The following is a 19,008-nucleotide window of genomic DNA, read 5'->3' as shown; positions in this document are numbered from 1 at the left end:
GTTAAATGTCTAAATTCCAAACAAAAACCAGTTTTTCAATATTTTTTTTTTCTAATATAGTTCCCCCCATGTTTCCCCGTCCACAGAAGTAAAAAAACAATAAAAAGGTCTCAATGCAGCTACTTTGACATAGTGTTTTAGCAAACATATCTGACATTACATTAAAGCCAAACTTCAAATTAGCAAATACTACCAAACAAATTAACAATTATTACAGTCTAAAAGCTTAAAATATCTGTAAAGCAATTTTTGGTTTATTTACTAACTCTAACTTTATTACGAACTAAGATTTAGAGACAGCCTGACCTTTATATTTATTTATATTTGACTGGATTAGAAAATCCTCTTTTATTTTTTTTTGTTTTGGAGGCTATCAGAAAAGTTTGCAAGCATTTAAGAGTCCATTTCGCTAGTCCGAAAAAGTAGCAAAATAAGCGTTCGGCATTTAACGTTTTATGTAAAACTGGCTAGGTATTTTTACACAAATGAAGAAGGAAATTAAAGATAAAGGATTATGCTATATCCGTATTGTAGCATATTTTTAGACAACTTCTTTATTTTTAAGATTTTGATGGTCAAACATCAACAAAATAGTCCATATGTTTGGACTAAATTTTCTCGAAAATAAAGACATAATTTAAAACTCCGTTACAATACGGAAGTAGATTGAAGTTTTGTGATTACAGTGATATATAATTTATATGGTTTGGTAATAAATTGCTCGCTGTTTTATGGCAAATGCTGAAGCTCTGCAAACCTTAATGAAGCCTTAATGAAAGCACGTGTGTTTTGAATTTTGGGTGTGGCTTAACACGAAAGGATCGGGCTAAGCCTTAGGCATTTCTGAAATATAATATTGTATATATTTCCTTCGGCCACACACCCGACCCCTGAGAGCGACCCGAACAGTACAGCGTAATATACACTTAAACTTCAATAATACAGTCCTGCACGCTCCGTAATTCCTGGAGCAAGCGCGCTCCTTTGCCATAAACATCCAGATCAATACCCCAATGACACAATTCTCATCACAACAAACGGATTGAGGTTACCTCTGCTCCAAAAAGAATAAACACAGAAATACACCTTTCTAGTTTTATCGAACCAACGGTTGATAAAAAGCACGAAACTGCTTTACAAAGTGTACCCCAGTCCAGGCATAGCCCGCAGCGTCTGGGCTTTGCCACAGCCAACTTCCTGTAATATGGTGGCGGATGCCGAACACCCTGCCGCCTCTGATCAAGAAAAAGATGGGACCGATACGGCGGATATCGTGGAACAAACTCATAGGAACATATTTGATTTGGTCAAGACAGGGTATGATTATGTAGCATTGTCAATATTTATCACCTAAGTTGTCTACTTAGATGATAAACATTTCGCTATTACTATAATAACTGTTTTCATTGATAGCACGATATATTGTTTTATTAGGAGTAAAAATGACACTTTTCGTGGCGAGGCTGTACGTTTGCCATACAGCCGAGGTACAAAAAGTCATTTTTGCTCCGAATAGAACATGCAATTTTTTTCAAACGCCACAAATAATTTTTTAAACAATTTCAAACGTTCCAAATAATGTAAAAAGATTTAAAAGTCATATCTTGTATGTAATTATATATCGAGAAACTATGGCTACGCTAGTTGAATTTGACACTTTATGTCAGTTTAAGCATATTTTCGTACTTTCATGCTTAGGCGTTAAAGTGCTTTATTTTTAAGTTTTTTTATTCTTAGAGGTTAAATTGTGGGGTTCAAAAAGGGTTAAAACTTAAAATGACTTTTTTATATTGTCAATCACGTCGCAAAAATTAATATTTTTGTGACGTTTGAAAAAAAAGTATTTTTTCATAACTTACTTGTCTATGATACACCTTTCATATTATTTGAGCTATTAATACAGATTTTATGAAATATTTAACTAATATTTTATTGTAGAGATCTACCTGACGTAGAGGAATATGTAGAAAAATGCGGGGTGGAGGTCCTTAGAGCTAGAGATGAGTGGGGTTATACTCCTGCCCATTGGGCTGCTCTTGATGGCAACGTGCAAATTATGAGATTTTTTATAGATAAAGGAGCCCCAATAGACTTACCTTGTCTGGGTACTCAGGGACCTAGACCCATACATTGGGCTTGTAGGAAAGGTAAATATAGTTCATATCACAAATAAACTTTTAGTCACGTGCTTATAAGTTTGACCCATAGACTTAAAATAAAATATAGACTGAGCATCTCATTCATAAATAGCTGGAACATGCGGTCAGACACTGTCTTGTTATTGTTGTGTTATTGTTTTAGGTTATAACGAGTGCGACACGAGCGATAGATAGGTTGTCTCTGTCGTAACGGTCGTTCCCTGACGACTCTGCCGAGAAACACAACACTGTCTTTCGTTTCTCAAGTACACCTGAACTCTCCGTATCATAGCCGGGTAATTTTTTTATTTTAATGAAGCTATAAGTAAATTAAAAATATATCGTATTTAAACGTTTTTATATTTTATTAAGATTTAGGACAGGTTTTTTACATAAAAGTTTAGAAAAAACGTCTTAGAGTCCGAAAAGGATAAACATAATAAAATACACGTTATAGAAGAAATTTTATAATCGAAATTACGTAATTTTTGAAATTAATAATAAATTATTAATTTTAGTCAAACATTTACAACCCCTAATATTAATCAAAACCGGATCTATTCCACAGATATAATAGAATCGGCGACAGGGAGAGAAAAAAAAATGATTGTTGTAATTTTTTTTCTAGTTAAGTGATGTCTTATTATGTAAATTAGAGAAAACATAAATCTGTTCCATTAAAGCAAGGAAGGTGATAGGAAGTGGATAAAATAAAAACTACATTTATTTAACTCGGTACTGTCTTTATTATACCGGGTGCGGCTCAAAAGTGGCTCATCCCCATAATTTTTTTATATTTTCAAATAAAAAAACAAGATTTAGTATGTTAGTATATGAAATAAATTAGGATTGATTGACGCATTCAATTGTTTTTGGTCACTTCCTGTGTCACCGGAAATGACTATAACTTTTAATTTTTAAACGGCACCCTCGGTATATTTCTACTTTATTCGATAGAAAATGACACTCTGAATAGAATGAAATATCATATGTCAACTTTTGACATTTTCGCATATGGTTTAATTGTAATTGTAACACGCGGTTCATAACGACAATTTGACTCGAAATACCAAGTGTGTGGTATCAATATATTCATAAAAAAATGCTTTTTCCAAATATGCTAATGAGTCACCCTTGTTCCATTTGAAAAAATTGACATATGTATGATTAAAAATACGATTTGTACATCTTTTAACCGGCCTAGACAAGACACGAAACCTATTAGACGATCAAAACTATTTTTCCAAGGCTCCTTGATTAAAACTTAGTGGATTGAAAAAAACTGGATTGAAATTTAAAATAGGATATGTTTTTAAGCGACAATGTCAAAAGTTGGCATATGATATGTCATTCTATTCAGAGTGTCATTTTTTTATCGAATAAAGTAGCAATATACCGAGGGTGCCTTTAAAAATCAAAAGATGTAATCATTTCGGTGAAACAGGAAGAGACCAAAAACAATTAAATACGTCAATAAATCCTAATTTATGTCATATACCTACTAACATACAAATCTGTTTTTTTATCTGAAAAAATAAAAAAAGTTATAGGGTTGAGCCACTTTTGAGACGACCCGGTATATTAAAAAATAATGTTTCATAATGTAATATCATTTTAAAATTCTTGTATGTTATTTTAGATTCTGAAGATAATTTTAGAATAAACCGGAATATATTTTTAATAAGAACATTATTAATTATTAACAGGGTTATAATTATGATTTTGTTACAATGTAAGTAAGTAAATAATGTAATGTAAAGAAAAATTCAGATTTTACATTTTACTAAAATATTATCTAAATAAGCGCCTTTCTACAACAACGCCACTGACTGCCAATGGGTAAATTGAGAGTTGCCTACCGGTCAAAGTCGTTTCAAGACTTAAATGGATTATTTAAGTCAAATTTCTTGCAAATTTGGCACTGGCGAACCATATTTTATAGTTTTTGAACAGAAAAAGTCAATAAAATAAACACTTAAGGACTACAAGCTAAGAAAATGCGTTATTACAGCCGGGGAGATAGCGGCAACAAAACTTTACCGCACACGTGCGACACGTACTACAAGGTAATAAATGAATGAATAGGCTTCCTCGCCTCTAATCGGTGTTGTCATATTGTAAAGAACTTATCCTTATTAAACAGTATCCGACTTATAATTTAGTAGTATAAGGACTATTTAATACATCTATGGAATATTAAAACCTACTTTATTAAACTCTAGTATTAATATCTCAATATATGTGTATAACAAGAAAAAAAATATTGATAATATTAAAGACGTGACAACATAGGCTGGATGAGGAAGGCTCGGTCGACTGTACCCAGAAGTAAACATGTGTACAAAAAAGGTTGTTTGTCCGCGTTGAGATGTAAATAGTGTAGTCTATATTTTATTTTAAGTCTATGGTTTGACCGGTACATAGTTGCCCATTTTTACATATTTTCTTTTAATCAAAATATTTTAAGAAATAAAAATAAATCAATTATAAATACATAAACAGCTATTATTTACATCAACAAAACTCACCTCCTTAACAGAACTTAAGGGACATGAAGGGTCATTACTACCGCTTTCTCGTCCAAAATATTAGATATAATAAATAAGCAGCGATTATTTTTTAAGATTATTAAGCTATCTTGAACACTTCGAACTAAAAGAGGTTGTAAAAAGAACAATGCTCGACTACAAGGTCTGTGTGTCAAAAATGTTTAAGCTTAAAGTAAAAACACAATTCATTTAAACCTAAAACTCGCAATACAAAACTAAAATGTTAAAACAAATGACAAGGCTAGGAAATATATAAATAGATGTGGCAACTTGTCATTTTTTACAACAGAGCTACCACCTGAATCCCCAGCGGGAAATTTAAATTCCAGTTAGTTAGCCCGGCGCCGAATATGTTGTCCATGGTTGGCAACAATGAATTTAAAAATCGTTCTCTCGATTATGTAACTAAAAGTTTAATTGGTATGAAATATATGCATAGAGAGCAAAAGAGATTTTTTCGATCATCTGTAAAACGTAATTTGTAAAGCATAAAAAATTGTTTTATTTGTAGTTAATTATATTTCTTGACAAACATTCATAATAAATACATTATTATTTAACAAATTTCTAATATGTAGGTCATGCAGCTGTGGTTCAAGTTCTTCTACAAGCAGGTATAGCAGTAAATGGAGCAGACTTTAAGGGTTTAACACCCCTAATGACGGCTTGTATGTTCGGTCGAACAGCTACTGCAGCATACCTTCTAGGAATGGGTAAGTACCACCACAGATTCTTCACAACTATCCGGTCGACTTGCAATTATTTTCATGCAAATCTACATATTTCTTATATAATGCAACCAATCAAGTTCTAAGGTCGATAGAAACTTAGTTTAAAAGAATAATCGAGACTGGTAGTCAAATTGTTGCTACGTGTGCGAAAATAGATGTGGTACTTCTAGAAATCGCTGTCAATGTTAGAATTTCTTCAATAGACCAATATAGACACTAAATTGTGTAAAAATAGAGCTATACAGGATGGTCTATTTTAAATTTTGACATCAATCTACTTAATAATGTTAATTTCTTCTATTCAGGAGCCTTCAATCATCTGGTGGATGTTAACGGAGATACTGCGGTGCACTGGGCAGCCTACAAGGGCCATCCAGATCTTTTAAAGCTCCTCATGTACTCCGGAGCAAACTTACAGAAACCTGATCATTTCGGATCAACTCCTTTACATCTGGCCTGTCTATCCGGCAGCCTGAGTTGTGTGAAGTTACTTTGTGAGAAGGTAGATGCAATTTAAAAAAATGTGTGTGCACTATGTGCGCATACTTAAAGTGAAACTATTAAGTTGCAAGATTTGAAGGACATGTTTGAAAAAACAATAAATTAAAAATTAATAAATAATTTGATTCGTTTTCATAAAATTTGTATTAAAATGACCGTCTGTCCGTCTGAGAACTCCATTCGGGTACTCTATCCACGTGCCGAGTTTGATTCTAATCGAGGCATAATTAAGAGAAAAATGGTGATGAATTCGCCCATTTAGAGGCATCGGTTCGAAACGTCGAGGGCGTCATCCTGTAGTCCGTCCCCAATTATGCCGAAATCGAACCACATTTTTCCTCAATATCAAATTTTTAGTCCCACCCTGATGAAGGTTTAAACGAAACGTCGTATTCAACTTTGCAGGGAGGGATCGTGTGCACCGTCGCTCACATAGCCTACCGACGACATAAGCTTTTGACATTTCTTACGTCAAAACTAACTGTCACGGTGACACGTGTCGTACACGTTCAAGTAGGCCTTGGTCCAATCTATCGACATACCAAATTTCATTTAAATCGGACGATTTTTTCGCCATTGATGATGGAGTTTCATAGTGCACGAAACGTCGTGAAAATATTATGAAAATATGGAGCTCTTTGATCTCTACATTCCAGGTTTTTCAGCCCCCTAACTCACACAAGGTCCGAGTTACGACACTCCAAAGACCCATCTCAATTAGGCTTACCACACTTTTCGTAACCACTAGCTCGTATGTCACGGCCTTGAATTTTTACTCCCAGCGCGCGTACAGAAGTTTCACTTCAAAAATTATATTATAAACTAGTTATTACATTTTTTATTACATTACAGATTGAAACCATTAGTTCTATAATAGCAAAATAAAACACTAGACCATAACATGCGTTTCCTACTAAAAAAAGCGCTCAATGATTACCTAAACTTTATAGATCATATCACTATATAATTAACAAGATCTTCATCGATCGGTATAAAACATAGGTATGGTATGCCCAACTAAAATGTCTTTTTCTACAGCTACTCTAAAATTATTTGTAATTAATCAAAATGTGTTTAAATGCATTTTTGTGAAAGTTTTCGAAATTGACAGTTTTTGATATTTATTTGAGATTCGAAATGACATTCTTTTAGGCACTATTATCTCAAAGTGACACTTGTTTACGCACTAGTGCCTAAAAATAAAAAATGAAACGTTAGAAACAACGAAAATATTTATTTATTATAAATCTTAAAAGTACAATTATTATTTAAATTATTAAAGTGATATAAGAGGCATCCAACTTTTCGTCTCTAAGAGAAATGCAAGTTGTAGGAGTCGGAATAAGTAAATTTCTTGTACTGGCAATGATGGTATTGTATTTACTAAGAGTGAGTCCCAAGTGGGACCCTCCACTGAGGCCGCGAGAGCCTATTGTGGCTCAGTTTCTACAAGCTTTTTAATAGAAAAAGAGCATTAAAGTTCACCCTCAAGACCCAGCCTTTTAACATAGGCCGTTATGTCCGAGGGTGATATGTCTTCTAGGTCTGATAGGTCTAGCGTGGGTTTGCCAAACACCTTAAACCTGGTCCTGCCCCCAGCGGGGCAGGTACACATAACGTGCTTCATTGTTTCGTCATCTTCCATACAGAGTCGGCATTCGGCGTCTTCCACCAGTCCCATCCTCTGTAGGTGTGATCTCAGCCGGCAGTGGCCCGTGTATACTGCAGTAAGCGTACGCGCTCCGTTCCTACCAGCCTTTAGGAGTTCATCTGTTCTACGTTTGGATGGCCCTGCTAGGATTGTCTTGGCATGTTCCATTCCGGGACTGTCATACCAGTCCCAAAACGTCACACCCCTAACCCATTCACAGAGCCTGTCTCTTGCGAGATTTTTTGGTACGCTAAGTGTCGATTCTGGGCCCACGAATGGCGAGTCTGCACCAGTTTTGGCGAGGGAATCAGCACGTTCATTTCCCTCTAGGCCGACATGTCCCGGTATCCATATTAGCGACACTTTGTTTCCATCTCCTAATATATTGAGTAGTTTCTTACAATGAAGAATCGCCCTGGACGTACTTTTCGTTGCCTCAAGTGCTTTCAACGCCGCTTGACTATCCGAAAATATGCTTATTGTTTTCTGTTCTACCAGCAGTTGCACACAGGTTTCAATCGCATATAGCTCAGCTTGGAAAATACTGGGGTGTTTTCCAAGACTGTGGTAGATCTCAGTCTTTGGACTGCTGCAGTAAATTCCTGCGCCAGATCCATTATCGTTTTTGGATCCGTCCGTGTACCAACACATTTCCGCAAGTAATAAGCCGTTTCTCGGCTTATCCCATTCGTCCCTATTCGGAAACAGGACGTTGTAGGTGCGCGTCAAGAGTTGGATTGGTGGTGTGAGATCCGAGACCATTCCCAGAATCTCATCCGGCAATGATGGTAGCTTCTGCTTCTACGTGAACTGCTTTTAATTTCTTATTTGGAGGTAGATCATGGTGCGGAGAGAGCATCGAATATTTACTCCACAGAGTTGACGGCTTTAAGGTAGTGGACAACTTCAGGAAATAAGCTAGCAATACCTTTTCTGGGAAATCATCAACATGTCTTTCTTTGACCCAGGTTTCAAAGTTGTTGTAGGTGGTCTCGTATAAGTTTTTCGACTTCTCGGGCACTAACGTGGATACTGCAGTTTCAGCAGCTTGTTGAATATCCAAAGACTCGTCATTATCACTCATTTTTTCACAAAACTTTGTAGGAAATACGGCGACGTTTAAACCTCACAGAACTTTGTCATTAAACAATGTACAAACAATGCCTTAGAAACCCATTACCAGAACATTTTAAAAAATGTTTAAAAATAACTCGGCTTTCGCCTCGTTGAACAATTTTGCGTCCCGTGCTTAAAACACATTCATTTCGCAACTTGTTACATAAATAGCTATTTTAAACTTCCTTTCCTTGTAGAATGATATCGACTTAGAACCCAAAGACAAAAACGACAAGACCCCTCTAAATCTAGCCATAGGACACAGACACATGGATATCATAGACGTACTTCATGCGGCCATTAAACGTAGATCCGGATGGTTTCCTCCAGTCAGTGAAATATGGGGCTTGCTATTTGGTAGAGCAGGCAATTCCAAAGCGCCTCTACTGTTTTTTATGTCGTCGGTATTGCTATGGGGCTATCCTATGTATGTTATAAGAGTAAGTTATATTTTGCATGCAGAATTTACTACAGTTCATACCAACTAAACTTTTAGCTACGTGATTAAGCTTGACCGGCACAGCTGTTGCCCACTTTTAGATTTTTTCTTTTAATTAAAATATTTTAGGAAACAAAAATAAATTAATTATAAATATATGAACAGATATTATTTACATCAACAAAACTCACCTCCTTAACAGCAATTAAGGGACATAAAGGGCCATTACTACCGCTTTCCCATTCAAAATATTCTAATAAAGTTGCGATGAGTTTTTTTACGGCTATTAAGCTATCTTGTACACTTTGCACTAAAAGAGGTTCTAAAAAGAACAATGTTCGACTGGGAGGTTTGTTAGTAAAAATATTTATACTTAAAGTATCACAACATAATTCATTTAAACCAAGAACTAATACGTAAATAATACTAAAAATGTAAAGTATTATTAAAGTAATACAAAACTAAAGTGTCAAAACGAATGTCAGGAAATAAATAAATAAATGTGGCAACTTCATATTTTTTACAGCAGAGCTATCACCTGAATCCCCAGCGGGAAATTTAAATTCCAGTTAGTCAGCCCGGCGCTGAATATATCCATGGTTGGCAACAATGAATTTAAAAATGGCGCCCTCGATTACGTAACTTAAAGTTTAATTGGTATCGCTTATATGTATATTATACTATACAGGGTGGTCCGAACTGTATTAATCTAGCCAAACTTCTTTAACTTCGGTAATAACTCACTCCCCGTCATCAAAATTCTAAGGTACTTCTAGATGTGCCACAAATTCTCGAAATATCCTAATGGATTAAATTTTTTCCGTCAAAAGATATACCTAAATTTTCACCTCGATTTTTACTATTTAAACATTTTTAGTTAGAAGAAAAGAGTAACTTTGAATTGTGTACTCTTATAATACTAATTTTTACCTGATGTAGTTCAACTTACTATACTACTTTATTTTTTAAGATAAGAACATAAAATACAAAACACAAAAATTAGTTGACTGTAATACTTCTTTTGGATTGATCATTTTTTTCCTATTGTATAAATGTATGTCCTAAAATGCTTAGTTTCGGAGATACAGGGTGTAGAAGTTTCATTTAAATTTCGATTTTTTCCAAATAATTTCTGAAGTAACGTCAATATTTGAATGAAAATTGGTGACTGGAAGTTTTTGATATGAGAAATTCGATTTTGATGTCAATATGACTTCTACTTGTAGAGAGCGCCACTTACATATTTTTTAACTGGTTTGAAGAGTAATAACTTTTTGTCCGTACCTGTATAAAACTACTGAGTAAAAAATATACATTTACGACGTTTTTTAGGTAAAAAAGGTCTTGGTAAAAATCACTACCGGGTAATGGTTCTCGAAATATTTGGAATCGGAATTATCAATACCCGTCGTCATTGACTTTCAAAACGTTGCAAAAAGATCCTCATCTACGACAAATTACATCTGTTTTTTTTAGATCCTGCAGCACAAAAAGCTGAGCTAGTCGAAGCTGGAAATACATTTTATTTTCATTATATGGTCGACATAGGCTAGCAAAAGATTTAGATCAGTTGAGGTATTTTAAATATACAGCCCTTACATCTCGTCAGGTACTCATAGTAAAAAAATTGATTTAGCTACCTTACCTCCAACAACTAACGCAGCTGAAAATCATTATTGTAGGACCTATTTATAAATGCAGTCAGTATTGGCTAAATAACGGAGAAGAGGCAACAGAATGTGGATGGAGTAAAAAAACGGATACCTTAGTTCCAACAACAATTTCAAACGCAGTGGCACCAGAATTTGTATTGAAAATGATTTACTGTAATTGCAAATCTGGATGTAATAAACTATGTACCATTGCGATCAAAAAAAAGTAGTACAAGAATTAGTAGTCCCAGATGGAACTCCTGGTCTATAAGGATATTTGAATTATATTGAATTTTTTTTTGGATTTAGCCAACAACACTGTTTTTTTGTTTATAATGCATTTGAATGTCCCTTATGGGAACCCCCATCCCTTAATCGCGTAAATATAATCGATTTTTGCTCTGAAGTTAAAGGCATTTTTTAAAAATTATGTGACACTGATACAAGAATATAGACCAGCAGGTTAAATCATATTTTGTTGTACTATTTTTTTTAATCGCAATGGCACATGTTTAAAATCCAATATGCTATGTTCATGCTTGTGTAGTAACTGTAATGGTATTTCTTGCGAGAACAAACAAATATCGGTCGATGAAGAACAAATCGAATAAAATTGTAAATTTCATTTTTTTTCTAGAGATGACAGTTTGAAAAGTTAGGTTACAAGTTGGTAACACATTTTTATTAAAATGGTCATAATTTGAATTATTGTTATTCGATTTGTAGGGGTATGTTTATAATGTATTTATCATAATGATAAAGTGTTAAGATCGTAGATGATATTTATGTCAAAAAGATATTCTCAATTAGTTTATTACATTTTATTTTTTTCTTCCAACCTGTAGCCTAATTTTTCAAACTGTCACTGTATTTTTAAAAACAAGTTGTTTACAAAATGGTAACAAAAAGACCTTGGTTTAAGTGCAAATAGCCCCGACCGGAACAAGGTGGAGGCTGCTTTCGCACATTATTAGTACACATGTATTTAGTAAAGGATAGCTTTGAAAATTTTTGTTAATTTTGAAATATTATTAAACCATCAATAAATATTTCTTGAAAATGTCACAAGGACTGTATTTTAGTTGAATTGATGCTAAATATCCATGTTATTTGTTAATAAGCTTAAAAAAATAGTAATTTGCATTTCGATCATTCCTTTTAAAAAATGCTCGATTTTCAAAAAAAATTCAAAAGTCACTGCGTTAGGATAATAAACTATTCTTTATTCATTCTGATAGAGTTTTTTATTCTCATTAATTTTTACCTCTTGAAGTTTTTCGCTATAACGCACCGTTTTCGAGTTATTTACATTTTTCCCAAAAAGTACCAAAATTCAAGATGGCGGCCGATTTTTTTGATGACGCACACATCGGACAAATTGGGACTTTTAGTATGTTAATAAGGGTTACTAAGGCTAACTATTTTCAATGGTCGCAGCTTTCTAAAAATTTTTGCAAATTCAAAATTATTTGCACTGGCCTATTAGGTATATTAAACTGAAATCATAAATTTGAAATGATTTTGTGCCAAAAGTTCAACAGAAACTGATTATCATCATTTTTTCGAAGAACAAATTATGATTAATTTAAAAAAATAAAGTTATATTAAAGTTCCCAAATTTATCATTTCAATCAAATAACTATCTACTCAACATGTTTATTTTTTATCAGAAATTATCTGGAAAAAATCGAAATAAAAATGAAACTTCTACACCCTGTATCTCCGAAACTAAGCATTTTAGGACATACATTTATACGAACTTTTTTACTTATTTTTATCTGCAGAATATTTCCGGCATACATTTCGGACCACCCTGTATACAAAAACAGTTGATTTTATTACCTTGTTTAACTACCGCTTAAAGCATAAAATGTTACAAAATAACACGTTAAATGTTTTAGGTGATTCCCATAACCTGGAATATACTACGCGGTTCCCATTATTGTTTCATCTACTGGAACGTCGTAATGTGGATATGCTGGATCGTAGCCAACCGCAAGAATCCAGGATACATCCCTACCAATTCCGATTCTTACTACAGATGCATCAAACAAATTCCTTATTTCGACAAATGGAAGAAACGCAATTCCATGTTGAATAGGCTGTGTCACACTTGCCGAACACTGCGACCCATAAGGGCCAAACACTGTAGAGTGTGTAACAGATGCGTTTCCTACTTCGATCATCACTGTCCCTTTATTTACAACTGCGTTGGGTTGAAGAACAGGACTTGGTTCTTTCTGTTTGTAATGAGCGTCGCTATTAACTGTTCGTTCACGATTTATTTCGCTACTTACTGTATAGCGATAGAAGGGTTTGGGATTCTGTATATTCTGGGATTGGTAGAGGCGTTCGTTTTTTCGGGTCTGGGATGGATACTAACTTGTACTTCGGTAAGTAGTTCTTCACTTCTATCATTTTTTATGTAAAAAAGGTATCTTGGTTAAAATCGCAATGAGTAGTGGTTCTCAAGATATTTGGAATGGAAATGTTGACTGGATAGTTATTAGCCTGAAATAATAACTTTGAAATCTATTTGTGCCAAAGATTCAACAGAAACTGTTTTTTCGTATTTTTTTGCTAGAAAAATTATTGATTAGCTTAAAAAAATAAAAAATTCTAAATTTATTATTTCAGTCAAATAAGTTACTAGTCAACATGTTTATTTTTTGTCAATAATGGATTGTATTGATTATTTATATTCCAAATATCTTGAAAACGGTTGCTCGTAACGATTTTTACCAAGAGACATTTACGTAAAAAATTACGGAAATGTATATTTTTTCACTCAGTAGTTTCATACTGGTACGGCGATAAGCTATAACTCTTCAAATAAGTAAAAAATATGTAGGTGGAGCCCTCTACAAATAGCAGTCGTATCGAAATCAAATTTCTCATATTAAAAATACCCATACACCAGTTTTCACCCACACATCGAAATTAGTTCAAAAATTATTTGGAAAAATCCGAAATTAAAATGAAACTTCTACACGCTTCTCCAAAACAAAGGATTCTAAGACAGAAATTTATACTTTTTTACTTATTTTTATCGATAGAACATGCTGCCGAAGTTTCCCGAATATAATTAGAACCACCCTGTATATGGTGCTGTAGAAATCGAAAAAAAATGCTTCTCTACAGGCACAACTTTTATTTTACGAAGTACTGTAATTGTATCTATCACGGCATCAAGGAAGTAGGTACAGTACGTCTGTCCGTTCTGTAGCTACGGGGTATCCGTGAGAGGGGAAACGCTATTCTCTCCATGTTTTTCGTAAAAAATTAGACGACGCGTCCCATCAATAAAAATTCGACAAATTTGCAAGTAACCAATAAAATGAGTGGGCGGGGCGATTTGCGGTGACGTACTCGTCAAGTCGACGTATAAAATATATTGTTGTTTATTTAAATGTTTTTTGTCCGCATTCCTTTCATAGACACAGATCCAGCAGATGTACTGTAATAGTTCAGTACGTCTGTCCGTTCTGTAGCTAAGAGGTATCCGTGAGAGGGGAAACGATATTCTCTCGATGTTTTTCGTAAAAAATTAGACGACGCGTCCCATCAAGAAAAATTCGACAAATTTGCAAGTAGCCAATAAAATGAGTGGGCGGAGCGATTTGCGGTGACGTACTCGTCAAGTCGACGTATAAAATATATTGCTGTTTATTTAAATGTTTTTTGTCCGGATTTCTTTCATAGACACAGATCCAGCAGACGTACTGTACGTTTTTGTATGTATTACGGATTCCGTAGGTCTTCTAACTTCAAAACACTTGAACTTCCCAAACACACGATAAAACACTTAACGAATTTATTTTTCCCAACTATTATACACTGGACTACTTAAATATAACATACCAATAACTTTTTTGAAAAACCTTCGCCATGGTATAGGTATACAGGGTGGCGCCTCCCATACGCCGCGGAGGCTCCAAGGACAACGACAGTTTGTATTGAAATGAAATTTTGTGAGCATATGTAGGTTAATTCAGAGCACTTTTTAAAAATATAAAAAGTTCTACAGGGTGTCCTCAAAAAAAGTTACATATCAAAGTTGTGTTTTTTGTAATGGAACACCCTATATATTAATTGATTTTCGGATTTTGGGATAAAAATAAAGGTGAGTTTTATAAGAGAAGTATATGGCTAAAATGTAAGGTTTTTGACATATTTAACATTTTCTAGTTTTTAATGTTATATTTATAACATTTACTTCCACTTATATTTATAAGTGGTAGGTAAAAAGAACAATTTTTTCAATTACAATAAAAGCTACCTAAATTGGAATTTACCCGGTATAGCCTAATATGTAGTTAAATTAACTATTGTACTTTAAATCAAATTAAAACTTGATACAAAAAGTTATATAGGGTGAGACAAAATTAATATTGAATATTGGTCACTTCTAAAAGCAAGTTACTTTTTATTTTAAATGGAACACCCAGTATACTATTTCGATATACAATTGGGATTTCATGTCTCTTCAAATATACTATTAAGGTTGCCTAACCCTCAAACAAATATTTTCCTAGATATTTTCATTTATATGATTTGATCTGAGTAGATCTTTATTATTTGATAAAATCTAGGTGGCTGTGATATGGGTCTGACGTTACTTCAACATAGTTGTCTAATTAGTCCAACTTTAACAACTAGTTATCATTTTGTGTCAGTTAAAACAAAAAAAATTCTCAGAAATTTGCCCGAAAATACAAACTTATCCTACATCAGAAAGAATTAATTTGATAAGTCAATTAATAGAATACTTAAATGCTCTTGATTTTACCTAGTCTGGGTTTTTATGGGGATATGTTAAAGTCAGTGTTTACAAAACTCGGCGAAATTTCGAGGTAGAACTCCACATAAAAAAAATACCTTTTAAAATGACAAGATTATTTTGAAAAGACAGTCATTTTATGCAGTTAACAGGAAAGGAAGCATTTTGAGCATTTGATTTCATCTAGCTAATTTTTGTGACATAATTATGGGTTTATATCTAGTTTTAATTTTATAATAATTAAAATATGTTTTAATTACTCTCTACCCTAATGTAAAGTACCCTTCCAAGGCCGTTATGGCATTTTACACAGTCGCCATTCGCTTTGGCATTAAAATGTGTGTAAGAGTAGCAAATTTCAGGAAAAAAGGTTTACCAAAGTTTTAAAAATAAACAAAATTATTATTTTTATTTAACCTTTCGAGGGCTGTAACTTCTTCGGGAAGCATTTTAGGGCATATGTTTATACGAACTTTTTGTTTTATTTTTATCTGTAGAATCACCCACCAAAGTTAGATACACTTTTTTTGACACCCTGTATAGCTTTTACTCAATATACAATGTTTAAAATTTACATTTACGTGGGATTTCCTATGGTCATGTGCGTCGACGATGCAATACCCGTCATATACACCCATTAATCGGACAATCTTATTACTCTATCTAGAAATAAACAGGCAATTAGTTAGCTAAATAGTTATTTACCATAAAAATCGGTTTTTGATTCGGTAACAGGTCCCGAGGTAGTTTTTTATCCTATATTTTTTAGTGTATTAACAATCGGCTTTCACCGATGAGATTATTCAAGAATTTGATGATTTTTCCCATCAAATTTATCGAATTTGAACCGCTAGGTCGATGACATTTCGATGCCTATAGTCGAGATGGTGTAAAACCTACTGGTCAATTGGTCAAGAGCTGTATAAATTGATTTTTTTCCGAATTTGGTTTTATTTGAAAATCTTGTAGTAGACGCTACATTTTATTTTTTATCGTATAGTGTTAGCATTTTATTTTGTTCCACTTTTAACAGGTTTTAATTTTTTGAACTATAACACTTATTAAGAAGAAAATTATAGGGTATTAGCTTTAAGTACATACTCCCAAGAATGACATACTCTGCCCTCTGCACACATAGACATGCATATAAAATATAAACTAACCATAGACATTGATTTGTTGTATGTTGTGGTCCAATATATATGCAAGCAAATTGTAAAAAAAACTGTTTGTTTATTTACAGTTTGAATTAACTACAGAATTAATTATACAGGGTAGTCCGAACTGTATTCCGGAGACTTCGGCAGCATATTATGAAGATAAAAATAAGTAAAAAAGTTTGTATAAATGTATGTCCTAAAATGCTTAGTTTCAAAGATACAGTGTGTAGAAATTTCATTTTTATTTCGATTTTTTCCAAATAATTTCTGAAGTATCATCAATATTTGGATGAAAATTGGTGTCTGGGAGTTTTTTGACATGAGAAATTTGATTTTGATGTCAATATGACTCCTACTGGTAGAGGGCGTCACCTACATGTGTTTTACCTGTTTTGAAGCGTAATAACTTTTTGTCCGTGCCGGTAAGGAAACGAGGGAAAAAATATACATCTCTGTGAATTTTTACGTAAAAATTATCTCTGTAAAAATCGCTACGAGCAACCGTTCTCAAGATATTTAGAATGGAAATAGTCAGTACACGTCATTATTGACGAAAAATAAACACGTTGAGTAGATAGTTATTTCACTGAAATAATAAATTTGGGAATTTTTTTTTAAATAATCATAAATTTTTCTGCAAAAAAATGATGATAAAACAGTCTCTGTTGAACTTTTGACACAAAAACTTCCAAATTTATGATCTCAGTCTAATAATAATTTAGTCATCATGTTTAATTTATGTCAATGATGACAGGTATTGATAATTTCGATTCCAAATATCTCGAAAACCAATACTCATAGCGATTTTCACCAAGAGACATTTTTTAAGTAAAAAAAGTCGTAAATGTATATTTTTTTACTCAGTAGTTTTATACAGGTACCGACGAAAAGTTATTACTCTTCAAACCAGTTAAAAAATATGTAGGTGGCGCCCTCTACTAGTAGGAATCATATTGACATCAAAATCAAATTTCTCAAATCAAAAAACTCCCAGACACCAATTTTCATCCAAATATTGACGTTACTGCAGAAATTATTTGGAAAAAATCGAAATAAAAATGAAATTTCTACACCCTGTCTCCGAAACTAAGCCCATTTTAGGACATACATTTATACGAACTTTTTCACTTATTTTTATCTGCAGAATATGCTGTCGAAGTTTTCGGAATACAGTTCGGACCACCCTGCATATTTAGAATAATTAATAAGTCTTTTCTAAAAGGATTTAAATCTTTTTATTTACTTAAGCCTTTTCTAAAAAGTCTTCTAAAAAAGAAAACAAGACTTCTAAGACTTCTTCTAAAATATAAACTAACCAAGCCTTTTCTAAAAAGATATTAGTTGAATCAAAAAAATATTTAAGTTTTCTGTGAGCTTGCAGCTCTGGTTTCAACTTAGCCATATATCTTAGCCACATTTTTTTTTATTACAGATACTCCACGCTTGCATGAACTTAACTACCAACGAAATGGTTAACTACAAAAGATACCCTTACCTAAGAGATAAAAGAGGGCGATACTACAACCCTTTTTCCAGAGGTCCTATTCTGAATCTTATAGAATTTTTTTTCTGCACACCGGATGACTTGGAAGAAGAACCTTGCTACGACTACATTTGATACAGAGGAAAGTTGGAGAGGAGCTCAAACCACAAACCAAGCATTTGCGAAGTTAATAAACGGCCTATGAGTACGAGAACAGATAGTAAAATCGCAAATGAGCAAACAAAACGATAGCTTTTCGTACATATTTCATACCAATTAAACTTTTAGTTACGTAACCTTACGATTTTTAAATTCATTGTTGCCAACAATGGATATATTCGTCGCAGAGCTATGGCTAACTGGAATTTAAATTTCGCGCTGGGGATTCAGGTGGTAAAAAATGTCACTGCTGTAAAAAATGTCAAGTAGCCACATTTATTTATTTCCTGACATTGTCATTCGTTTTGACACTTTAGTTTCATGGCTTTAGTTTTGTATTACGAGTTTTTTGTTTAAATAAATAGTGTTTTGATACTTTAAGCTTAAAAATGTTTACTAGCGAACCTTGCAGTCGAACATTGTTCTTTTTTGAACCTCTTTTAGTGCGAAGTGTACAAGATAGCTTATATAATAGCCGTGAAAAACTCATCGCAACTTTATTAGAATATTTTGAACAAGAAAGCGGTAGTAATGTCCCTTAAGTGCTGTTAAGAAGGTGAGTTTTGTTGGTGTAAATAATAACTGGTTATATATTGCAAAATAAAAACCCTAAATAACCACAATACACCAAAACACTTTTACTTTTACA

General features: G+C 33.4%; 1 protein-coding gene across 1 annotated transcript; it reads left to right on the top strand.

The window, feature by feature from the left end:
* The first annotated feature begins 994 nt into the window (after positions 1–994).
* On the top strand, positions 995–18,335 carry LOC115874598 (probable protein S-acyltransferase 23). Its single transcript, XM_030889800.1, has 7 exons — positions 995–1,317; positions 1,939–2,147; positions 5,266–5,400; positions 5,724–5,920; positions 8,884–9,126; positions 12,679–13,170; positions 18,150–18,335. Exons 1-7 carry the CDS (start codon positions 1,205–1,207, stop codon positions 18,333–18,335), a joined length of 1,575 nt encoding a protein of 524 aa, XP_030745660.1. The 5' UTR covers positions 995–1,204.
* Positions 18,336–19,008: the final 673 nt, after the last annotated feature.

The sequence above is a fragment of the Sitophilus oryzae genome, unplaced genomic scaffold, assembly GCF_002938485.1.
Source record: "Sitophilus oryzae breed Bouriz unplaced genomic scaffold, Soryzae_2.0 scaffold_1297_pilon_pilon, whole genome shotgun sequence".
Taxonomy (NCBI): Eukaryota; Metazoa; Arthropoda; class Insecta; order Coleoptera; family Curculionidae; genus Sitophilus; species Sitophilus oryzae.
This window is presented reverse-complemented; position numbering and strand designations above follow the sequence as displayed.